At 30.0% G+C, this 26,131-nt stretch overlaps 1 protein-coding gene across 2 annotated transcripts in view; it reads left to right on the top strand.

The window, feature by feature from the left end:
• LOC132729872 (dipeptidyl peptidase 4-like) overlaps window positions 1-26,131 on the top strand; it is a 168,279-nt gene that overhangs the window by 26,239 nt on the left and 115,909 nt on the right. Inside the window, exon 1 of one of the 2 annotated variants that reach the window (XM_060715705.1) lies at window positions 4,377-4,568. The exons of the other annotated variant lie outside the window; for it this stretch is intronic. Coding sequence (XP_060571688.1) covers window positions 4,392-4,568 — 177 coding nt within the window. The 5' untranslated portion in view covers window positions 4,377-4,391. Of the gene's footprint in view, window positions 1-4,376; window positions 4,569-26,131 lie in introns of those variants that run through there. 2 annotated transcript variants of the gene reach the window in all.

Here is a 26,131-nt window from a genome sequence, read left to right on the forward strand (position 1 = left end):
ATCGTTAGAAAGCAGACTACAAAATAGATCATTGTTAAGGGTTTGTTTGTCTTGTTTCAGGTAAACATAAAGTTGACGGAAAAATTAAAACATAGAGAATTTTACTGTTGCTTAGCGAATACTTCTGCAATTTAATGATGTAATATAAAACCTTTCCCACAACAAAACGTCTGCTTATTGGCAAACAGTGTTGTTCTGGCATATTTTGACGGCAAATTGTTCTTCAGAAACGAATGAATTTGTACATTTTAGAAAGAAGAACATTAATTTTATAATGTTAAAATAATGCATTAAGGGCTTGTTACATGAGAAAGTAGTGATTTACGTTATATATGTTTTTGTTATTAAAAAATGGGACCTTTTTTTCATAACGTATCAGTTACATAATGTATACGTTATAGGTCTACATTATGTTATAGAAATACTCATTTTTAACTGTTCCTTAAGGACTAAGGAATAATAATCCCGATAGACAAGAAAAGTTATAACAACACTTACGAAACATTTTTACAAATGTCTCACATCTTGTGACATTTTCTAACGAGAATACAACAAAACTCTGATAAAGGAATAGTTTCTGACACGGGCAATATAAAGGTCACAATACTAAACACTCGGTTTGATACAATTAAAGTTTTTTAATCTCCTCTGGATCAAAAAGAAAATAAGTTGTTCTTTAAATTTGTCTACAAGCCATATAACAGTTCATCAACAGTTTGTTACCATTGTCAAATTTACATGAACTTCAATGTTTTAACTTCATTTAGTTTAAAAGACAAAGTAATATAATTTATATTCTTCATTAAAATGTTTACCTTAAAATCATATGAATTTAAAAACTAATTAAATACATGTACAGTTCATAACGTAGTTTAAATATGTGTTCATCTTGTTTAATTATATTCTCTTTTATTAAGACATCAATTGTGATTGATTCAGACTATATTTAGAATAAATAAGGACAATAGTTTGATTTCAATCATTAACGGCAATTTCATGACATTATCACAGCATCGTGTTATCACTTTGAACTATATTTAGAAAACTGATGTCAGTGCACTTTGTCAGATATGGAAAATTCAATTATTCTTGTTTTTTTTTCTACATCAAATGATATTCTGGCCACATTGGCGTGAAAAGCGATTTACACATAACTCTACAACGTAGTTTTATTTGTAGTAGTTATGAATATATACCAGTACTAGTGTTTGGTTCAATACCAATAATCTAATTTTCAAAAAGAAAACAACAGAAAACAGTAACCAGTTTTCAATTTTGCTGCATACACACTGTCAAACAACAACCCAAGATGGAAAAGTCTTATAGTTTGAAAGGTCAGTACTGTAGCTATTTTGAACGAATTGTGTGCGCGGTCAAATTCAAATCCTGTTGTTTAATATTTAGTTAACTGTGACTTAATACAATTATCTTTCATCTTAAAATGAACATTTACACTGATAAGAACATATTTCATTTGCTATATAAATTCCACTTTATTGTACTGTACTAACAAGTCCCTTTATTTTAACAGATATATATGAACATATACCAACTGTAACAACTATATTTCCATTTTGTACAGCATCTCATAACATGGGTTTACCTTTCTCAATATTTTGTGTAAACCTTAGTAATGCCTCAGTACTTCAGTACCAGTAGCACATTTTTGGACGGTATTTGGTTTAAGTAATTCAGTGTCACTATCTGTATTTGCAAGAGTGCAATACGTAGTCCAGTACCAGAACCAATAATGCATGTCTGCTTCAAACACAATTTAACTATATAAATTCTATTACAACTAAATGATATTGATTTGTGATAATGTTACACATCACAGCAATATAATTCTGATAATAATATCAGACTCATCTTAAATATCACGTGATCGGTATATACAGAGACACATAGATTTCAATGTTATCCGAATTTTAAAAGGTCATTTGCACAATACACATAATTAGAATATATAAATGTATTCTTATTGAAAGCAGTTTTGAAATAGCATTACGAACGATTATAAAAAACATTCAATCAAATTATTGATTTATATTTAAGGTAATATAAAAATATTACATGTAAGTATTGCTGAAAAAAATCAACAATAGCGAAATGCCTAGGAAGACAGATAAACTGTAACTTTACGGCCATGCATGTTGCATAGTATTACTGAAAACATTAATCAACAGCTGTCTTTATCATGATGTATCGAAGTTTTAGATTACCAAGCCAATATTTATTTACTGTGCTTAAACATAATATTCTGTACAATTCATAATAGTTAGTAAACAAACCCATGTATTACAAACATATCCAAACAGCAAATGATGGCCAAAATATGAAAAAGTTCCCTATGACTTCTACAAATAGTTACTCATTCGTACTACCAAGTAGAGGGTACGAAAGATGGGGCATATATGTAGGTTTTGGTATTTCTTGTTTATAAACATTTCCTTTACCATAAGAATTTTTTTGTTCTATAAAACAACTGACAAAAGCCAATTTCTCCTCTATAGGTTATGCTCTTTATTACAAATTAACTGTAAGCAAATACCATTGACTTCCTTTCTGCCACGCTTCAATAAAAATGCTAAAATTCTTAAACAAAATATATATTATCAAATAGGAAATAGTATATACAAGTTTTGTACCCACAGTAAAACGCGGTGTTTATTTACAAAAATAGCTTTTTAAATTAATGAAAAGGCATTCAAGTTAGACATGACCACAGATGTCTTTCAAAGGTCCAGCAGAGGAATTACTCATTTCATACATTACCAAACAATCAATTTAGCGCAGCGTTTGTTCATTACAATTTTAATTGTACATTGATAATGTGTTTTTACCATATGTTAAATAACGGATAATATTGGTTTTTAATGCCGTATTAATTTTCACCTATAGATATTTCTAATTATCGGACAAAACAGCTCAACGAACTTTATTTTAATAGTCAGCTTAATAGTATGATTTTGTAGGTTTCTCGTGTTTATACAACATATTAGAAACCATTCTACGTTCTACATTATACAGCACGTATTGTATGGGTTGTATCTTGGATAGTATTGTTTCAAACATATGTTTCAAATACTTAGTAATATATAAAAGAAAATCCAAATTTCATAATATATGTAAATCAAAAACAATAATGTTATTAAAAGGAAGTGTTATACTTTTTCGGTTAGACAATATCACGTACTAAAAATCATATGTGTGTCATAAGTACTTTGAATTATCCAAAAAAATATTTAAATCAAAATTCAATACATTAATATACCAATTAATATACAAGGGCGATTGATTACCCTACATATAGTTCCTATAAGCTTCTTTTCATATACCACTCTTGTGTGCCAATTTAATAGAAAAATGTTCATAGACTTACATTTCGCCGCTCCTGAAAGACCAATAGTACAGATAGAGTTGTTGCTATAAAAGCGTGTTTATCAGTTTCAACAGATTGTTAGTGTATGACAGCGTTTCATAGATCAATGCAGCAGCGTTAAGTAGCAGACGACAGTATCACACGTGCTTTGTTGTATAAGTTTGCTTAATTAAATAGCAAAAAAAGGGAATATAGTGAATTGCAATTCATAAAGTCGTGGAATAAGTGGAATTATGAATATAATTTTAATACAATTATAAACTTTGATAGTTAAAATCTATTTGTGGTCTAGTAGAATATAGAAAAAAAATGTGTAAAAGACATCAAAATACACCTAAATTATTCTAGCAAATTACACTGAGATTTTATCGGTTTTTATTCAAATTGTCACGGTTTGTTGTAGTCGGATACAAAAACATCTAAAATATTTGTATTCATTTCAATAAAATGTTCTTACAAAGTTCGTTATGAAGCAATCATCAATCCATTAACCCTTTTGTTTTGTGAGTTCAAAACACTATTGTGTGATCCGTGTAACGATAATATCAAATAAAGCTTTTAGTTGAATATAATCTTTACAATTATTCTGATCGCTTATTTTTTGTGACAATTATATTTGAACTCGTGCTCTCGCGTTCCATTGTAACATGGTTATATGCAAAAAAGGTTGTCTTTCCAGTTATTGGAGAAAAAAAAGCTGGATTATAGAGAGTCGACTGTAGTATTTAACGAGGAGAGAGAGAGAGAATGTTTTATGATGTTGTTGTCTAGAATTTACTATGACGAAAGTTATAATATACATGTATACATTTATTGAATTGTCTATACGACACAAAACAAATTATGGATATTACTTGTACTGCAGATAAAATATGTTCATGTTGAAAAGAAGCAAATAAATGGTATTGCAAATTTGAATAACTGTAAATATGTGAAACGTATCAAAATAGTCTTAAAATGTTATAAAAAACAAACTATATCCTTTAAGATAGAAAATAAACTGGAAACAATGCATCAGTTTCACAATACAAACAGTTTTAAAGGTGTGAATACTGCAGCATTAAAGAAATTTGGTCAAACATGTGCAAAAACTCCCAGAGTTGTTGGTCTACAACTCAGGAAAATTAGAGACCCTCAGATTATTATTATAAGGAATAAATATACGAAAGAAATCGTGGATTTAGAGGTAAGTTTGACATGTAAATTTATAAAGAAGGCAAATTTGTGTAATTTGTGATTTGATTTCGTTTTGTTGTATTCCGTTTTATATATGCTTCTAAATTTTTTAAGATTATTAATTGTTAATCAAACTTTGTAGTATTGCAGTACGTTTGATTAGTTTGATTTAACTGTAGCCTATTTACCTTTAAATAGCCACTTGCAAGTTTGTTTTTCTTACTACTGAGAGGTACTGTTTGAGTATGCATAAAATATTTTTCAATTAAGATAAGAATGGTATTAAAAAAGATATTGATGACAAAAGTTTTGAAAATACTTAATCATCATAGTTCTCCGAAAGTTAGCATTAACATTAATTGTATGCATGGTAACTTAATATTTACATAGTCTGGTGTTTCTCATAGATGGGTAATCAAGCTGTATAGATTTTTCATCATTCACATCATCAGTCTTTAAAATATTTGCAAAGTGTGATATTCGTAAAAACAGAACAAACAGCTGAACGTGTTTTCCTCTGTTTGTTTGCGTGCGTTTTTGTTGTTTGTGTTAAAAAGCATAAAATAAAAGAGAAAATACAACCGATACACGAAAGTTAAATCAATTATTTGCGCAATCTCTATCACGCTACATGGCACCGGCTTAAGCAGTACTCTATTTTCAGTAAGGTTTACTATACAGGAAGTCCTCGGGCGCAGAAGAAAAGGTCATGAATTTTCGTTGCTATTCATTGGATTTGAACGGCGTTTTCTTAGATTACATTGTGTTGTTTTACCAAAATTGCATGTCGCATTATCGGTTGTTACATGGATTGTTTATTTTTTATTTACTGCTCACAAGAATAGACTTTACGGAGCTACGCAATTATTACGCCCCCAGGGCTGCTGTACCACTTTTGCAATATACAACTGAACTTTAACAATAGTATACAGTAACAATGGATAAGATGGACAAACTTACATTAATTTTAAGATGGCTGATGTAAGCCAGCAAGCCGTGTTTCTGCCAGCAAATCAGAAGATCCATGTTGAAGATGAAGATGCTAATAAAACATCTATCAAGATGTGTGTATAAACTTGGTTTTATAGGAAGAGCAAACGGATGTCTTTCACACGCGTCAGCTCCGTGAAAGCATCGAGCACGAATTGAAAGCACTAAGAGAGATCTAACAATCACCAGCATAAAAAGCAGGAACTTTGTAGCAATGCAATAGTCGCATTGAGGACGCATTCGGCATTTTTATCTGGACGAAAAATATGAGACTTATACCTTTCAAGAAAGATTAAGCTGTCTGGGTGAGGTTAAACTGAATTACAATAATCATTTTAAAGTAAACCTTATATGTGCTGATTTAAAATGCAATGACCACCTCCGTAATGACACATACTTTTAGTTAAAATTCACTATAGCCATATATAAATGTTGAATTTCCTTAAGCTTAGTGGTTCGGTCGGTAGAGTTCATTTCCAGGCCATGAACACGCGTAATCAGGGCATTTTTAAATGTACCTTTTGGGCGTTCTTCAGGGATTCCGTATCAGTCTTATTTTCTTATGAATTTACTCATTAGTGTTATTTAAAATAACCATGCAATTAACTTTGAACTAACAAAGGATAAATCGATGTGAAAAATTAAGAAAATTACGTTTTGTTTCCTAAAAGGCTCACGTAATTATAGTACCGTTCACAAACATATCTTCTTTTTGCATCTCTGTCTTGACGAAGAAAATAACTTTAAATCTCTAAGTTAAGGTGAGCTCGATTTAGACCTCACCTCTTAATTGTTCTAGACATTTCAAGAACTAAAATATACGAATTTAGTGCTATACAATGCTTACCTAAGCGGAAATTACCCAAAATAAAGTATCTTGTTCTCTTTTATCTTTAAAAAGTTCTTTGCCTGAAGGTGACTTTTTCCATGCTCTAGTCAATTATTGGGTTTGTTAGTTAAATGGAAGGGATGAGAGACCAAATACGACGCTTTTATTAGTTAAACTATTTTCACGTGTCAGACCTTTTTTTCCCTTTGTTTTACTTATCATGCATATTGTGTTTCATTTCCTTGAACGAATACATACGACCTCCTGACACTGAAATGACTTATACACTTATATACACGACATAAACTAGAACTGTCAAATTTAATTTGAGTCGAGGAAATTTGTCGGACGCCAGAACCTTTTAAATTTTCGTATGTATTAAATTCCATACTTCTTAAAAAAGTTCAAATTTGTTATTATTTTTTTCTAAAAACTATTAATATAAATATGATATTGATATGAGATAAACAACTGTTGACACCTAAATGACATAAAAAATGTGCATAAAAATGTCCATAGTGGTATTAACATGCATTAACGAAGGAGCAAACATTCAGTAACCAATAAAATCACACAAACACGCGCTGTTGTTGTATGCTATCTCAGGGTGCCATGTAAAGTAGCTTTCTTCAATTATAGCCCAGGCAGTTTCATCATCAAAACTAAACGGTTAAATGGCATAAGCACTACCAGATTAAAGGCATGACGAAACAAGATTATTAATAAGACAAAAAAGCGAAACGCAGAATATCTGAATCAGACATATATTTTTCTGTAAGAATAGAGCTAAATGCATTATACATGCAGGCTCGGGCTTTAAATGCAGCCTTTCGCTTCTACAAATGTTAATGCACGAAAAAGGTGAGAGAAAAAACAAAATTGTTTATACGCTAATTTTTGTTACAAAGTGTACGTAAAATAAACTCACTTTAATCATTTCATGAAATGATTGTCATTACCTTAACAATATTGGCTTAGCATCACTCTCCACCATTAGAAAAGTCAAATCAATGACATAACTAGAGTACATTACAATTCTCGAAATAAATTAAAAGTGACATTATGATCATTCTTTTCATTGTCCAGTTGACCTATGTTGATCTGGATTGCGTATATATTCCAAAAAGATCGACTTGATAAACTAAACAAACAGTTTGTATTGGAAAAAGATGAGGGTAAAATATAAATCTACCTAAAATATGAATAGACTACCCATGTTAATAGATTGAACGTTACAATTATATTGTTATTTATGATGATAAAAAGTTAAGGAAATATATAAGCATGTATCATATAAAGGTAAAGACACCACATAAAGCCTCATAAATAAATATATTTCACTTCCTTAGAAATGATATTAAACCATTGCTTTATACGGTTATAATAATGGATTAATTGTTTGTTAGATGATCATTACCATATCAAAGTAGCGTCAAATAGGCAGCTGTTTGCTTTAAAAATAGTACCATGGAAACATAGTGGTATGTTTATTTCCATACAAATTCCTGAATCACTTTAAATGTTGTATTAAAGTTAAAATGGCACTTGTTTGGCTAATAATTTCAAATTCAACACTTTTTTCTTTGGGTATCTTTCATGCTCTAAAACAGTAACAAATTGTTTGCAGAAAACTATTCGTTTCTTGAGCATAATGTGCCTTAAAAGGAATTGTTTAATGAAAAGGGATTAAGACCACGACAATGCTATCTTGTGTGATATAACATAAATCTTATGAACAAATGTATGCTACGAACACATTCAATTTAAAAAAACAAATGCTTTTTCAGGTATTCAATTGGGATTTTCTGTGTAACTGGAAGTGTAAAATGATTTCAGTTTTCTGTACTTTTGTCTCTAATGTGATAAAACATTTTCAGTATTATCATTTAAAGTGGTTTTTTGTGTCACTAGAGAACATATTGTATATGGCTTTCTGACACAATGACAGTTACAATCTAATAATACGGTTTCAAGGGTGACAAGTTATATAATGTCATTTCTGTCGGGAATCGCTTTCTTACATAAAGAAGTGTACAGCTGAAGACGAAAAACATATTCAATTATTGAATTCAGACTTTTTTGACATAATTATTTTGCTTTTGGACCTGTAAGAAATTATACATTCTGATTTTCTTTATCAGACATTTTTCTTTTTAGCTCAACTGAGCTAGCTCAGGATGAGCTTTCGGGAACGTTGAATATTCGTCGTCCATTTTCTATCGTCCGTCGTCAGTTTACATTTGTTCGTTAACACTCTAGTGGTCACATTTTTGCCTCAATTATCATTAAACTTTGTCAGGATCGTTGTTTAAGAAATTGCTCGGATGAGTACGAACATGAATCATCTCGTTTGAAAAACTTGGTCACAGGAGCTAAAAATAGAAAAATTTTGTCAACACTCTAGTGGCTACTTTTTGATCCAATTCGCCTGGTCTGAAAGTTTGTTTTAATGATTTCTAGGTCAAAATATGGAAAAACTTTGTTAACACTTTATTGGTCACATTTTGTCTCATCAAACTTGGTCAGGATGCTTGTCTTGGTTATTGCTCGAATAAGTTCGAAAATAGGTCATCTCGCATGAACCACTATGTCACAGGAGCTAACATTAGAACTATCCAAATATCCTGGAAATTGATCTGCAAGTCTGTTTTCTAGGTCAATTTTGAATATGTGAAATTGAAGTGAAATTGCCAAATTATGATAATTGTTCGGATGAGTTCGAGCATAGGTCATTTCGGATGAAAAACTAGGTCACAGGAGCTAAAGATATAAAAATCTTGTTAACGCTCTTGTGACAACTATTTATATCCAAGTATCCTGGGAATTGTTCTGAAAGTTTTTTAAGATGATTTCTAGGTCAAGTTCGTATATGGGTCACTAGGGGTCAACAACAAGGTCACATCGCCCAAATATTGAAACACTTGATAACATGGTCACATTTTTTACTCAATTCATAAAACTTTGTCAGGATGCTTAGCAAGGTAATAGCTCTGTTGTGTGCGATAGGTCAGGTAAGCGATCTAATTCCATCTTGGCGCTCTTGTTATTCTTATTTACTTATCTGTTATAAGAAAAATATTGCTGTTTAAATATAATAAGGTCGTATAACGTCTCGCATTTCAACGTTTTTATATACAATTTTCATAGTCTTACACATTACTTCTGGTATTCCAGACTGATTAATTCGCCTTCTTGATTATACATTAAGATTTCGTTGACAGGTATCTGTGAGATCCAGGTTGCATAAAAAATATCTTATCCCCATTTTATAAATACATTTGTGCACTTCCGCTTGCTGGTTATTTTGTGAATAAACATCATTTTATTTAAAGGGAACTATTCACGAAATGAAATTGCAGGAACGTAAAAATTTGAAACTTCTGTGATATCAACTGTGGATCTTGATCATTTCTTTATATCCAATCAAAATCTATAAGTTGTAACCAGGATGTATGGTTGGTTTGAGGGATAAACCCGCTGATGTACATGTACAGACTCTACCAACGCGAGCTTCTTTTTCATTTTTACCGATGTAGGCAACTTTTGAGAGTTGCCGCAACACTATTACATAATAACTAACGTGAAGAATTCGTACTTTATTTGTACTCAACTTTCTCCTTACGTTGACAATGTTTATTATAAATTCCTATACTTTATGATTTCAACGGCCATCTGTATTTAAGCTTCCTTGACATAGTATGTAAATGTGAAAATTGAAAGGCATTGTTAAGACGACAACAATAATCTTATATAATAATAATCCTTATTTCATATTCAATTATCTCAGCGTCTATCTATCGTATGATTTTATGTTCAGACATATTCAGGTATAATATACATAGATCAGCTTTATAAACAGAGCTTGATACAGCTGAATTAATAATGGTACAATGTCTATATATGGTTTCTAAAATTTAAGGGTATGACACCACAATTCGTTTAATTGGTATAAAGAAAAGACTATATACATTTGTAATATTCTGAATGAGGAAAAATGTAATTCAGAAAATCATATCAAAATGCTTAATGGCAGGACAACACATGTTTGATTAAATCAAGTCCACATTTAATGATATGCATGAATATACCTGTCAAATTAAAGCTGAAGCAAAACATGACAGTACATTGTCCACTCAGAAAAGGAAACAATGTGATAAATATAATAACAGCTGTTTATCTTTTAAAACACAATATCAAATGATAAATTGTGTACATTCATTGCTTTATATTATGTGTATAATGTTATAAATGTTATTTCATTAGCCCGCTTGACTCAAAAGAGTGAGCATCGAATTAGTAATCAAAGGGGTCGCTGGTTCCGAGCCGAAATGTCTCTGTGACAATTGACCTTGGATATTGGGTCTTATGATATTTTGTCCCTCATTCCGACTAAACAAATCATATGGGATGCGTAGTCGCTAATATGCAAGAAATCCGGTAGCTCCAGTATACCAGGTGCAATTGGATCTACCACGGTGATGTGACGGATTAAACAGTCAGATAAATGCTAATTCAATGTGCAAAAGGTGTCAAGTCTGAACTTATTTCATCTGATATGACGGTATCATCAATTATTTTTCAAAAACTGGGCACTTTGTGTCTGTTAAAGTTAAAACGTATCACACAATTTTCTGAAAAAAAGTTGTTTGATTTAATTGTTGTTGTTGTTGTTTTTGTTGTTGTTTCTAACTGCGTTACTCGTTTACATTTTTTTCTTGTCTATCTCTAGTGTTTAAGTACGCAATTATCAAATTACTAAGCAAACACAAAAAAGATAGCTTCCCTCCAATTATTGTTTAACACCGACATTATGCCAATTTAGCTGCAAAACAACTCAGGCAAGAAACAAAATTCTTGAAATAGAAATGCTGATTAGGAGAAAATGTTCAACTTTCTGATCTTGCAGAAATTATCGTACATGCATATTAATGAATTATTTTGTTTGATGAATACTTTACTCTGTTGGTTATTTTACAGTTATTCGTGAAGAATATATCTTGAACAAATACCTTAAAACCTTATTAAAACAGAGAAAATGGAAACCCTTAAGAATGCTTAACAGCATTATTGAAATACAATGTTCAGGTTCAGTTTCATAGAGCCTGTTCATTAACAGTAAAATTGCAAGCTCCTGCGTAAGCAGAGTTCATCATTTAACATAAAATTGTTAAGTTTTGAGTTTGTTAGATATTATCTCAATTATGTAATAACAGAATAGTTTGTAAATAGTTGTAGAGTTGAAAGAAAAAAAGAAAATAGATGAGAATAATTGACTACTTCGTTGTCTTACATAAAAAAATACCTGAACCACTTCACACTTATTGAAATTGTATTTGAAACTGTTATCAAAAAACATAAACATGTTAGGGATAAAAACTTAAATCAACTTTGAAATTAAGGGGGGAATATTACCTGCAGACTTTCTTTCGAGTTATTTTAGACAGATTTCTAAAGATAATGTTTTCTGTTGGTATTTTCAAGTTTTGTTTTTTTTTGTTTTTTTTTATGTTGCAATGGAACTTCTTTTTATTCAAGGTTTTTTGTTTATATATGCGCAAATTTAGGACAGCATGTACATGTAATAATAAACACTATCTCAGGCAATTCTTTCTTTAATTGAGATATAAAAACAGAAACACAAATATAACTAAGAAATAGCTAATAGTTGAGCTTCTTAATAATTGAACGGGAATTTTATTCTCAGTCTGTAAATGGACGCAGTTTTCTTGTTTTGTGATTTAATGCAAAAATAAATCAAATAAGCAACAGTTGCGTCATTTGTAATGTTTCTGTTATGGGCCTATTATTCAATCATTTATTTGTTTTCTTTGAATTCCTTATCAGTTACAATTATTTCCTATTATTCAATCATTTTTTCTTCATTCCTTATCAGTTACAAATTATTTATCATTTTAGTGATTAACCTGTCCGTGCTCTGTCTTGTGCCCTTTCCTGTTTTTGTCTGTTTTTGTTTGGGGTCCGCCTAGCCTCTTAACACTGGTTCTTGTTGCTGGTTTGTATGGGGGTTGCGTTCATTGAACGCCGCCTTTCCTTGTTGATCTTGTTTATCATATTTTATTAGCAAACGTTTGGGTTATTATGAAAATTATTTGTTTGATTTGTATTTGCTAATTAATTAATAATTTGCGACTAAACATTTCTTGAATATTCGGATTCAAAATCATAAGATAATTTTTTTAACTTTAAACCAATTAATGTCTTATATCTACTATAAACATAAACTTTTTACAAAGTTACCAATCTCCACCGTTTAAGGGAAGTTTTACATGAAGCACAAAATTGATTGAGGTATAGATCTGGACTTTCAGTAAAAAAAAATTGTCAATAATAGATCTGCAAATGCAAGTAACAATAAACTCATTAGAGAAATGTTATGAAATAACTCCTATGTACCTGTCAACAGAAATACATTTGTATACCTTGACATTGACCTCAAGGCAGGGGTCTAGGTGTTGCGCATGACATGACATTTTAGTATTATTAACATTTGGGCAAAGTTATTTTGATATCTATTGATTGATGAAAATTTATATACCGTACACAAAATATACTCTAGAACAGACAATGTTAAGCATAAGCACTCCAATGTGACCTTGACATTTAAGGTAGGAGTCTGGCTGTTGCATACGACACGTGGTCCCTTTTTGTGAAAATTTGTGCCAAGCTATTTCAAAATCCCTTGATAGATGAAAACATTTTGGACCGGACAGCACGAATACTCTCGATAAGATGATGTGAACCTTTCATCACCTTGATCTTAAAGTAAGGCATCTGGGTGTTGCGTATAGTACATCACTTTTTGCTATGAACATTTGTGTCGAGTGTTTTCAAGATCCCTTGATGGATTAGAAAGTATAACAGACTATGTTAACATTTGACCTCTAACTGTGACCTTGACCTTGGATGTACGTGACTGGTTTTTACGCATAACAAATTGTTTTATTATTTTGAACAGTTGTGACCTTTACCTTAGAGGTAGGCAACTGGCTGGTACGCAGGACACATTGTCTCATTATTGTGATCATTTGTGACAAGCATTTTCAAAATCCCTTGATATATGAAGAAGTTTTGGACCGGACACAAAAGTTCCCCTGTAACAGACTATGTTAATATATGACCTTTACCTGTGACATTCACCTTACAGGTAGGCAACTGATTGTTGCACTTGACATATCCGACTTATTAGTGTGAACATTTGTGCCAAATAATTCTACAATCCCTTGATCTATACCAGAAATATGATTGGGGCACAAAATATACTCTGTAAAACAGACTATGTTAATCTTCTACCTTCAACTGTGACCTTGACCTTAGAGATAGGCAAATGGTTTTACATATGACACATTTTCTTATTATTGTTAACATTTGTGCCAAGTATTTTTAAAACCCCTTCATGGATAAGAAAGTTAAGGAGGGGACACGTCATATATCCTCAAATAGACAATGTTGACCTTTAATCACTAAATGTGACGTTGACCTTGGAGGTAGAGTTCCGATTGTAGCGCATGACACATTGTATTATCATAACAAATATTTGTGCCATAGTATTTCAAATTCCTTTGATAAATGACCTAGTTATGGACACTAATAATGCCAGTATGTACTTCTAATAAGGAGATACTATTGTTTAATCTCATCTTATATCCACGTTATAATATATCATACTGAAGAAAACTAACATCAATTTTCAAAGCTAATGTTTTTCGTTTTGCTCTGTCTGAAACGACTCAAATCGCATTGAATGAGAGAAATTATGTTATTTATATCTTTGTCTGGATGTTCAATCTTATGTTTAACAAAGAACATATTAAGAGGGTTTAGATTGTCTTAAGAAAATCATTTTTGTATACTTCAAATAGTTATTTTGCGTTGATACGACATTTCACGTTAAGTTTGGTCTTGTTGTGGTACATAACTTGATCATATCTTATGTCTTAAATTAATCATCGTTAACATGATGAGTTATCATGCTGAGTTAACTTGCTGAATTACATGCTCAGAATGAAACTGAATTCAGATAAAAGTTAAATATTAAATAAAAGACATTAATTTTACAGTTAATACCTTTACTTAGTATGATATGATTGGGGATTTCAATTCAATTTTATTTGATATCAACATAGTAATATGAACCTGATTTTCAGCAATAATTTAATAAGTTCATATCAGACAATGAAGATAATTTTTAAATAAGAATATCCGATAAAATTGAATCTGTAGTTTCGTGTTGCATTGACTTCTGAACATATGTTCAACATGACTTCGGGAAATCAACATAGTCATGTATAATGTTACAAAAAAGTATAAGTTGTATTCAGTTAAAGTAAAATTTTAACTGTATTAAGACTGTCAACAAAAACGTTACCTAAAAGGTTAATCGAAGTCAAAGGCGACGCAAACAAATTGGTCATGATCAACGCTCCGCTAATTCTTCAACAAGTAAAAACTATAATTATAATATTCTGTTTCACAAATGTGTGATTACACACTTTACATTACCGTTCAGATCTAAGTGCATTATCAAATATTAAATATTTTACTAGACAATGTGAACTTAATTTAATTTTTTTACTGTTGTTTTTATGGTATCTATAAGCAATATCATGAAATTTTTATCCAACTTTTGCCGAGATTAAAATATATGTTTCGGACAATCTATAGGCATGCAAGTAAGGATGGTTACATATAATGTATTATTGATCGTCAAGTCCTTGTTTTCACAAATCTGGATCAAATATGTTTATTTCAAAAATATTATGCAAAAACCTTGATAAAAAATGTACTGATAGTGCTACACATGTGATTGTGTGGCATTTATCCGTTTCTATCATACAAAATCAGTTTATCTTTTATAACTATGCATCAAGGAATTAAAATGGTTAAGTATCTCAATAAATGTTCTGTTGATCTTTGTCTACAAAGTAATGATAATAGAAATGTATTTAATTTGCCAAAAACAGCCGACCGTATTTGCCAAATTTGTAAACATTTTTGTATGTGTAAAACTGAATAACACAAGAATGGAAATGTTTTTGATAGATAGAAAGTTATGCCCATAAAAAGGAAATTTATTTATCCTCTTTGTTTTACTTTCTTTTTCTTACCGTTCCGAACATTTATAGGATGAAGAATTTTTTTTTTTTGACAATTTATCATTAAAGATCCTGTAACACAATTTTTTCATGGTTTTATTTCATAAATATGATGCTCAAATTAAGAATTGTCAGCATTGTAAGTTCCAATAAGTATTATTTATAAAGATATTACCCAATTAAACATTTCATGTAAATAAAGGGGGGTAATTAGAAATTTTTTTTTTATAAATTCTAAGTCAAATTTCCAATAAGAAATGAATGCAGGAATTTATTGATGAAATATAATGTGCACAAATATTTTCAGTACACATTTTACATATTCTTCGATGTTTGAAAATTGTTTTATTTGCATAAGTGTATACATATATAATTTTTTGCAAATGTAGTATACACACAGTAACAATATCAAAGATAAAGATCTTTAACCGTTGTATAAATATATGTGATATCTGATAATGTATCTTATACTGACCAACAACAGCCTCATACAATACCTTCATGGTTTGTTATCACATAGGACACTAAATAACTATCAACATAATTATATCTGGTAAAACAGACCGTCCATTATGGACCAATTAACTGTATTTGGCAAATGAACGTATTCATTTTGCGTTTGGTTTTTCAATGTCTTGAAATATTGGCCACGTTACCATTATAGTTTAACATAATCCCTTGATTACAAAAACTGTCAACAATTTTAATGTTTTTACCATTGATATTCCACATACAATTTTAAGTTGTTCTTTGTTTGTAAATGCATTTTAGTTTTGTTTACATTTCCCTCCCTCCCCTGATAGAACAATTCAAGAGTTCTGGTAAAGCAAATTTGAGTTTTGTCATTCAACATTTTTAGATTAACATTCTGTTTAGGTAACTAAAAACGAAAATCATGTTTTTAACTTTTACATAATCTTTAAATAAATATAACAAAGTTTAATATTAACTGTTTTTTTTTTCTCTTTTCATCTGATGTCCGTTCTGTGTCATAGGTAAGTTCAATTTAAATATCTAACTTTAAAGTGTTATGGTGTTCATGTTGTAATTATTATATGTATTTGTACATTATCGGGCTTTTTACGTGACTGAGATTGGTAAGTTAAATAAGGAATGACTTGACTGTAATTTTTGTTATTGATTATGTTGACATCATTTTTATTTTTTTATCACTAGATTCCATCATACGTTTTGAACACTTAAGACCAGTCAATAATATTATCTACATCTACATCTACATTATACTGCTTAACAATCAATTCTGATTATGACTAGCAGGCGCGTTGTCAGGGAACTGTTAATAAAAGAAATTATTTATATGCAAATTAAAAAGTTAAAAGAATAAAAGTTCTACAAGACTATTAATTTAAAAGACATAGTGTGCGATTTATAATTTATAGAATAGGTCAAGCCTCTCAGTAAAGATGTTTAAACTGGGGCTAGACTGAACAGTTAAAGGAAGGCTATTCCAAAGACGTATGCTCCTAGAAAAGGAAGAATGTTGATGATATTGTGTCCTCGAGTAGGGTATCAGGTAGTTCAGATTTCTTGTTTGAGTAAGGTGTTGGTAATGTTGTTTTGGATTTTATACAAGTAGGTTACAGCACTGATGTTTCGACGCTGTTCAAGGGTTTGCCAATTAAGATCATTTATCATTTTTGAGACACTACTTGTATAGTCATAACCATTAAAAATGTATCTAGCAGCTGATCTTTGTACTTGCTCTATCTTATAAATTAAGTATTTGTGCCAAGGATGCCAAACTATGGAGCAATAATCAACCTGAGGTCTAACATGGGTCTTATATGCAGTTGCCTTTATCTTTTTATTTGGGGTTTAACATTTCTTCTGAGTTTAGATGTAATGTTGTTTATATGTTTGGTCCATGAAAGTTCTTGACTAATAGTGACTCCTAAGTATTTCGCTTCTTGAGTTGAATTTAGTTGGATGTTATGGAGGGTATAAGGAAATATTACAGGTTTTCTTTTTCTTGTTATCCTGAGACCTTCACATTTGTCAGGGTTGAACTCCATCGACCATTTATTTATGTATATTATACTTAATGTCAGTTAAAAACCCCATATGTGTTGAATTATTTGGAAAATTGACTAACAACTAAACGTTGACATTCATCTAGATTTCATTTGTCCTAGTATAAAGCTTCCATTTTATGAAAAGCAAATAATGGTTTAAACAATATTTTATTTCAGTCAAATATATATACACAATATATTACAATAAAATGCAAAAGCAAATAATAACCATTCAAATGATACGAAATTCATTGTAAATTACTCTTTTACTATTTCATGATTGTTCAATTATTCGTTTCATCTCCATTTTACTTTGGATATTACTTTGGATATCTGCTTTCCTATGATTCGTCAAAATGATAAACATTAACACAATATGATTAAAATTGATATGCATCATTGATATGGTATTATATACCATACCGATTCAAGATAGTCCTTACCAAAGTCCACAGCGAAAAAAAAATAAGATAAAAGTTGCTTAATGTATTGTAATGACATCTGTACCACTTGTGGTGTGAAGTTATTTTTTCACTTGAACTTTTGTTTCAAATGTGACACTATATTTTAGAAATTATTAGTTTAAATTTATTTTTTGTCACGAAAAGAACTACGGTATATGACTTTCTATCACTGCGACAGAAACAATCTAATAATATGTGTTTTTGTAGGTGACAAGAAATAATTTAATTATGTTTTTTGTGAAGTTAAAATCTTAAGGGAGTCGGTTTGTTACATTAGAAGTGCTGTTTGTTTTGAGGACAAATATTTATCAAATTTATGAAACTGAGACGTGTAATTTTCTGACACATATTTCTGTTTCACCAAGTAGAAATCATGCATTTTTACACTCCTTTCTCTGTTATTCGTAAATTATTATCCACTTTGAGACCCATGTTCATTTCAGTCATAACAATTATATTTTACAAAGTCATGTCCTTATGACGTTGAGTTGAATTTAGTATATTAGACGGATTGTTATAATTAAGTTATTGTTAAGAAATTAATGTAAGAAATAGTTGATTTTGTATTTAGTAACAATTTTGTTAGTCATGATTTTCCATAGACGCAAACAGTTAATTGATTGAACGGAAATAAATCCATTTGCCCGGATTATAAGTCTTAGGATAAGCATCGATGATGAAAATGTCTAGCCTTTTATATTGATTCGTAGGAATTTTATGAACGTGATGTTTTTTCTCTGAACAAAGACATAAGGATTATTCAAATATATATTAAATTTGGAAACGTTCGCAGCCGTTATGGTAGACACTACCATAAATGTTTGACACGTAGAAGAAATATTCAAAACAAATTAATTTTTTATAGGTTTTTCGTGCGAATGAATCGTCTATATTGAATGTTGTATAGGAAGCAAGTTTTTGTTGTAGAAATAATAATGGAGTGCTGTTTTTGAAAAATCTCCAGCTAATTATTATGGTAAAAAGACTTATACGAGCAAGATCATTTAGACTGAATAAGCGGGGAAATGGTCATCAAATATGAAACGAAGTATAACCTTACACACTGAAGTTTCTTCTTGTTTAACTTTTAAAAATATAAGACATACATGTATTTTTATGTTAAAACAGAAAGAAGATTTATTCCCTTTTTCTCCATTTAAGCATGTTACTACAGGAAAATGTGATTTGTGGATAAGTTATTATCTTTTATGGGTGTTGTAGGTTTTGTTAATCTTACCAAAGGATTGTCGTCTGTGATTAACTGGTAACAATCATCTTGTAAACTATTGCAAAAAAAATACATTGTTAATTTGAATGAAGATAAAAAGTTCATACTTGCTTTTAGATTGGCAAATTTATTTTGAATAAAGAATGATTGTTTTATCCCAGCAAAACAGTTAATCACCGTTGATCAGTGGATCAAATTATGTAACAAAAGTACAGATATTTTGTTGCTTGGCCTTTCTGCTAGGAACAAGGGAAAATGAAAAAAGAAAAAAAAACACCGATTTGTTTGGGTGTTACATGAAGATGATTAGTGATAAGATATGTGAAAAAAACGTTTTCTTTAAAAGGAAAACACTTGGCTAGGTAATTAAAATACATATTCATAGTTTCAAGCTTTGTATTTATAAAATGATCTCAGATCGACAATATTTATGAACTTATATAAACCTTTGTACTTGAGAATAAACAAGTTTTAGGGTTGAAAATGTTTTATTTTTTTCTAAATCAAATTTGCTGTATTAAAACAAAGGTAAATGATTTATAATTATGGTCATTATACTTTATGAGGAATAATTCCTTTTGCTCGGCTATAAATCATATATAATATATTTTGTAGACATTACTTTGTTACAGTTAGTTATTTGTTAACGACTTAATCATGTGTAGGCTATATGCACTTTGTAATATAACAATGCCATTATTCGTCATTAGCATTGACGTTTTGCACCTACACAATTTATCATCTGCTTTATGTTGTATTAACATACCATAAGTAAAATGGTAAAAAAACTATCTGCTCAAATTTTCAATATTTATATTAATTTTCATGACTTTCCTGGAAAATGCCAAAACATCTTCATTTTACTGATATTTAAGTTTGTATATTAGAGCAAATCAGAATAGTGAACAAAACATTTAAACAAGACATTTAAAAAGACATTCCTTGTTATCTGAAAAAAATAAACGGTATTTTTTATAAACAACGAGAGTAAAACAAAGTAACAGTTACTAGTTAATAATAAATAAATGAATAATTTATTCTTTCATTTGTGTTTCCTGATGATTCATTACAAAATCTGCCTTTTTTATTCAAAGTGTTTGTATTGAATTCATTCAAAAGTTCAGTAATTTGAATGTAATGATATTATGTAATTAGTCAGAGAAAACATATTAAATTAAAACAATGAAAAATAATATTCATCTCATAGATTGTAAGGTTGCAAGAAGTGCATTTCTGCCATGTCTCACTTTTTCTCCTTTTTACATATTTAAATGGTGCGAAGACAATTTTTGTATAGAAGACAATCTAAGTTTTCCTTTTTGTATGCAATACTTACTATCAATTTAACATACTAAAATGGAATCCGTACGATTTTTCTTGCCATATTTTACTGTTTTATTTTTATTTTAATAAATCACACATTCTAATGTTAACTTGTCGTACCTTTACCTTTGATATTCCCAAATTTTGAAACAGTATCTAGTTTGGTTTTTTATTTGAATTCGTTTAAAACTTGTGTAAGACTTTTGGGCATTGTCTTAATGTTAACAAAAAGAAGTAAGGATTATTCAAATATACTTTTAATGTGCAAATGTGTTCAGACGTTATTGTAGACAATGCAATAAATGTTTGACACGAAGTTGGAAAATTCAAATATTCCAGAACAAAATTGATCTTGTGTAGGCTTTTTTGTGCAAATGAATCGTTTATGTACGAATAGTACATTTTGTATGTTTATAGAAAGAAAGTTTCCATCCAAGAAAAAATGAATATAGGTTTTAAAGTTGTGACAAATTACCAGTCAATTATGTATTGCTTTTGAATTTTTTATGGAAAAAGTGGAGTATAATTTGGCTATAACAAGTGGCTTTAACTTCAAATTATAGCGGGATTTCTGTCGCGATATGAAGACTTCACTACAGAAAATAATAAAGAAGGGAACATATGTGAAACGTGACAATTAAACAAAACATTTTGATCTGAATGAAACATTAATAAATTGTCTGGTTCCAAAGTAACAATTTTAGTTATAGTAATTGCTTTATGATTTTAAAGGAATACAAGTTATTCTTATGTATTCCTCATGGTTACAATGTATACAAAGCTGAACATTGCCATCAGTGAACACTTTTAATCACTCTGAGTATGCGACTTTTCAACTTTATCAAATCTATATTTTTTGGTAAGCTACTTAAATAAATATAAGGATAATCTTTATGTTGTACACATCTGCCACTATTAGTATTTCGACGACGTTTTTCTTTTAGCTCCTCATTTGCAAAACTGGAGAGGATATAATTGTTTTAATTGAATTAAAGAGACATTGGATTTTTAAAACAGAGTTACCCATTTTCCTCGGTCTGAATAGCTTTAATAGCATTGACAATTCAGGTAATTTATCTTCGTCTTGAAAATATCCTGACTTCCTGAAGAACTAAATCACTTAATAGGTAACACAATTTAGATTGTTTCACAGGGAAAAAATGTGTATACTATATGTAGGTTATTTCCTTATACAAAAGTACAAAGTAAATTTACTTTTCATTATATCGGTTGAATTTCCTAGGTGTTTTACTCATTATTGTTTTTAACTCTGCTGTTGTTGCTGTTAGTTTTGTTTCTTGTAGTTTTCACTTCGGGTTTTTCTTTTTTGTTTTTGTATTTGTTGTTGTTGTTGTTTGTGTTTTTAATTGTTTTTCTCGTTTTTTTAAATTTTATTTTCGTTATTCTTTTATTTGTTTGTTTTATTTTTTTAAGTTTATCACCGCTCTAAAAAAATTCGTTTGCTGAATTTTTTGCCCAAAATGAATTAAAAAGGCACCTTTGGACATCCACCATTCCTATGTCATTGTACGAAAGGATCTTACATTACATTTCATGGTATTGTTCATTTTAGTCTCCACTGTTTCTCAGCAATGATTTCGTAGCGGAAATGTATAATAAATCAAATACGATTCCATTATCGGGAATTTAATTCATCCTAACACGTTTTAAGCGTCTAGAGATTCATTTCATGACCCAGATGACTTTTTACAAAAACAATTTTTAAAGCTAGGGACTTTTTTTACACAAGGAAGTAAGATCTTCAGTTTGTTGATAATCTTAGACATCCTCAAGCTACCAAATTATGTGTGTGTTTTTTTTTGTTTTTTTTAAGCTGTCTGAATATGATTTAACACTTCTGTTTGGAAAAATAGTTGCATCTTTGTTCATCAAGCGATTGTAAATTAAATTGTGGACTTAACAATTATCCAAACATAAGTTCTTATTGTTCTCTTCAAAAACGAAAAAGTTTTCCCTCATATAAACATAGACAATTAATATAACACACACGCAACAATGACTCTGCTAGAATTTATGGAGTAATAATCATATTTTAAAATTTCTTTAGTATTATTGTGGCTTTTTCAGAGAAATGTTGTTAGAAACAAATAAAGCACACATCACTTTTATCTTAGAATTTACCAACTTTACATGAATAATGATCAACATCACTGTAAAGCTATGCACCTGGGTTTTTGGCATGTGGATTTTTTTCAGTTTTGTTAGATTTATTGCCATTGACTTAAAATAAATTTGCAATTTTCAACTTGTTCATGCATAGCTTAAAACATATTTGACCTGTATGCCTGAAAGTTTACAAGTATGTTGGTCAGCATGTGTACTTTTGTACCTTTTTGTTTGCTTGTGGATTCATTCAGTATTTGTAAAGGTCTTTGCCCTTTACTTAGTAAAAGATGTTTAGTTTTCAACTTGTGGCACACAAAGCCCAAAAGATATTTGACCTAGAGTCATAAGATTATCAAAACAGTAGAGTGTGGGGGCACCCGTGTCCTATGGACACATTTCTAGTTGACACATCCTTTAATCGTGGTGACTTTTGATCAAAGAAATATTCAAATGATTTTGCAACCTTGTTTTACAGCAAGTTATGGAAAAACTAAACAAGCTGACGTTATGAAGAGAACCAATATAAAAGTTATTCGTAAATCATATAACGACACATACATGGACTTTTTAGCTGGTCAATATTATGTAATACATGTCTGTACTGAAAACAAAATTGACGGAGGCAACAAAAATACCAAGAAGAAACTTAAATTATAACAGTTCTTCATAATAATAAAATAGTTACAAAATTTATATCGTATCAACAATTTCTTATGTTATCATTGTTTATCACTCTATTTTATTATGCCAAACAAGTTATACAAATTAATTGATAATGAGTCAAGAAATTTTAATTGAAATTTCAACTCTCAAGTAATCATTTAAACAAAACAGCAAAGATGACTCTCAAAGGAGATAGAAATTTAAGAACTTTAGAATAAAGACGGGAAATTATGGGAAACGTGGGAATTAAACAAAATTAAGATAAATTATTTAATCTTTAAAAAAATCTCTGTTTCAAAAGATACCATTTCCAAAGTTTTATTTAGGTTGCAATGCTTGCATGTTTTATGGCTCTATTTCAGCTTTTTTTAAGGAATACAATTTTTTCTGAGCGGATATTATCGGCACAATCAACTTACACTTTAGATGAGATAAATTGTTCATCATGAAACATCCATGACCACCATTACATATTTATATACTTATTTTATGGATGTTTCTAAAACATCCATCATTCGATCAATAGTTTTAAATTGTGGAACACCGCTTATGACGTTGCTTGGATGTGTAGATGGTTGAACGGTTTAATCGCTGCCATCTATGAGCCTTAAGATGTTTCATTGTTTGATAAGAGCATCCAAAGTTCGCCTTATTTTATTATGTATTACCTTCTCAGCCATGATATTTAGGTAACAAAACTGATGTTAAGCTGTCTCTTGCAATGTTTAAAAAAAAGAAAATAACAACACCTTTTTTAACAAAATTCTGACTAATTCACATGTCACTACTTCTAAGACAGAAAGAAAAAAAATTCATTAAACCAATCTTACATACAAAGATAAAGCCTATATAGTGGCATTTCTAAATAAAGACAAAGCAAATCGTAGCAAAACACAGCAACAAATTACTCATGATGTTAATATTACTAAGATCGTATATTATGCTGCAGCAAATAATTTTCATAAACAAATCCGCCCTTATGTTTTATTCACCATGTGTTTTTTTACAAGGCGTTTTTATGCTAGTAGATGTTCTTTCTTCCACTTATTGTTTTACTTAAAAAAACATTTTTAATATAATACAAGCATTCGGTAACTTCCTTTTTTGTGTACTCGTTGAAAACTTTTTCTTTCCCTCTTTTGTTTTCAAGTATTTCCAAGGTTACAACAGCAGTTATCATTAACAACTTGATGTGTGCCAATTTAGCTTCATCGCGTCCCAGAAAAAACAACAAAATTCTCAAAACAGAATGGCTTATTTGAGAAAAATGCTTGCTATTGTTGAAGGATATAAATCATTGAAGTGATACAAATTAGTTTGACTAATTTGAAGAAAACATTTCAATGTCTGAATTTATGTTATAAGATAGAACTGTTGGTATCGTGACACTTTATATAAGTTCCTCAAAGTTATTACTCATTTTAATTTTAAAAAATAAGATGATTGTTTTGATAGTACCAGTATTTCCCCTATTTCCAAATTATTAATTAAAATACAAAAATTAAAAACTATATAAAATGAGCTGGCCTGATGAGCTTTTAACATTTGTCAGATTCTCCGATATTTGAAAGAAAACAAATCGTTTCCTGGTGATGTGATGTATTGCGAATTACAAATCAGTTAAGCAACTGAATTTCATTTCTCGTGCATGTCTGCTGATTGCCATCGATTTTTTATGTTTGATATTTTGAGAAAGAGTAATTAAAGGATCTTTCTCACGATTCATCGGATTATTGTTTTACTATTAATTTTACGATATTGCGTTTAAGGTGTACCATACTCAATCAAAGAACGGTGTTATTATTCCGCTATCACTAGATCTATACCGTAAAGTCTGTTACACAAAACATAATTAAATACAAAAAATGATAGTAATGATAGTTTCTATGACAGGGGGCATGATCTTAGTAATGTTAATCTTTTTAATGTTAAAGACCGAACGAGTTCTTTGCGGAGAAGAAACTGAGAAGAAATTGAATCTGCTTAAGAATCAAAGTTACTTGGCAAATGCTATATAAATTCCAGCAGTAGTATTTAGGTTTTTATATCTTTGACCTGAAAAAATGATATAATTGTCAATTCAATAATGATGCAACAAGTTTTTAAGTAATATTTTTACGCCATTAAATCACACGAAACATTGTAAATTTTATAACTAACTTATATTTCATAGCTTTAAATGTTTTTTTTAAACAATTCTTTTTCATTTTGGGCCTCGAACCTTCATCCGCCGGTGAAAGGTTTTTTCTAGTCATCCGTTTATTTATTTATGCAATAAATCAATAAATCCATCAATCAATCAAAAATGTTGCACAAAACCAGCACTGAAGTGGAATTGAAATATCTAGACCATTCCTACGTCAAACGGTGTCTGTCAAATCACTATTAGATATTAGCTTATGATTCGCTTCAGGTTCTATATCTTTATGTGGTACACTTCTTATATCAACGCAATAATTTAGAAGAAATTATCTTATTTTCTTAGGTATGTTTCAAATTCCTGAACCAGCAGACGTTATAATTTGATTATTTATCTAATACTGAAATAAAACTGGCATAATTTTTTAACTTATCTTTCCCTATTTTCTCTATCTAAAAGACTTTTATGGAATTGAATTATTTTATGTATTAGAAAATGTCTAGAATTACATTCTTGTCTTCAGTAAATCCAAAGAATGGTATTTTTAGATAAATATAATGAAGAAAAGTGCGTGTCTTTCTGTATGCTATACTCGTATTTATCACATTCCCGTGACTTTTAATAAGGAAAACAGTTGAGGCGACGGTTTTTCTTATCTCTTTT

This window comes from Ruditapes philippinarum, unplaced genomic scaffold, assembly GCF_026571515.1.
Source record: "Ruditapes philippinarum isolate M1 unplaced genomic scaffold, ASM2657151v2 ctg3532_1_1_1_1, whole genome shotgun sequence".
Taxonomy (NCBI): domain Eukaryota; kingdom Metazoa; phylum Mollusca; class Bivalvia; order Venerida; family Veneridae; genus Ruditapes; species Ruditapes philippinarum.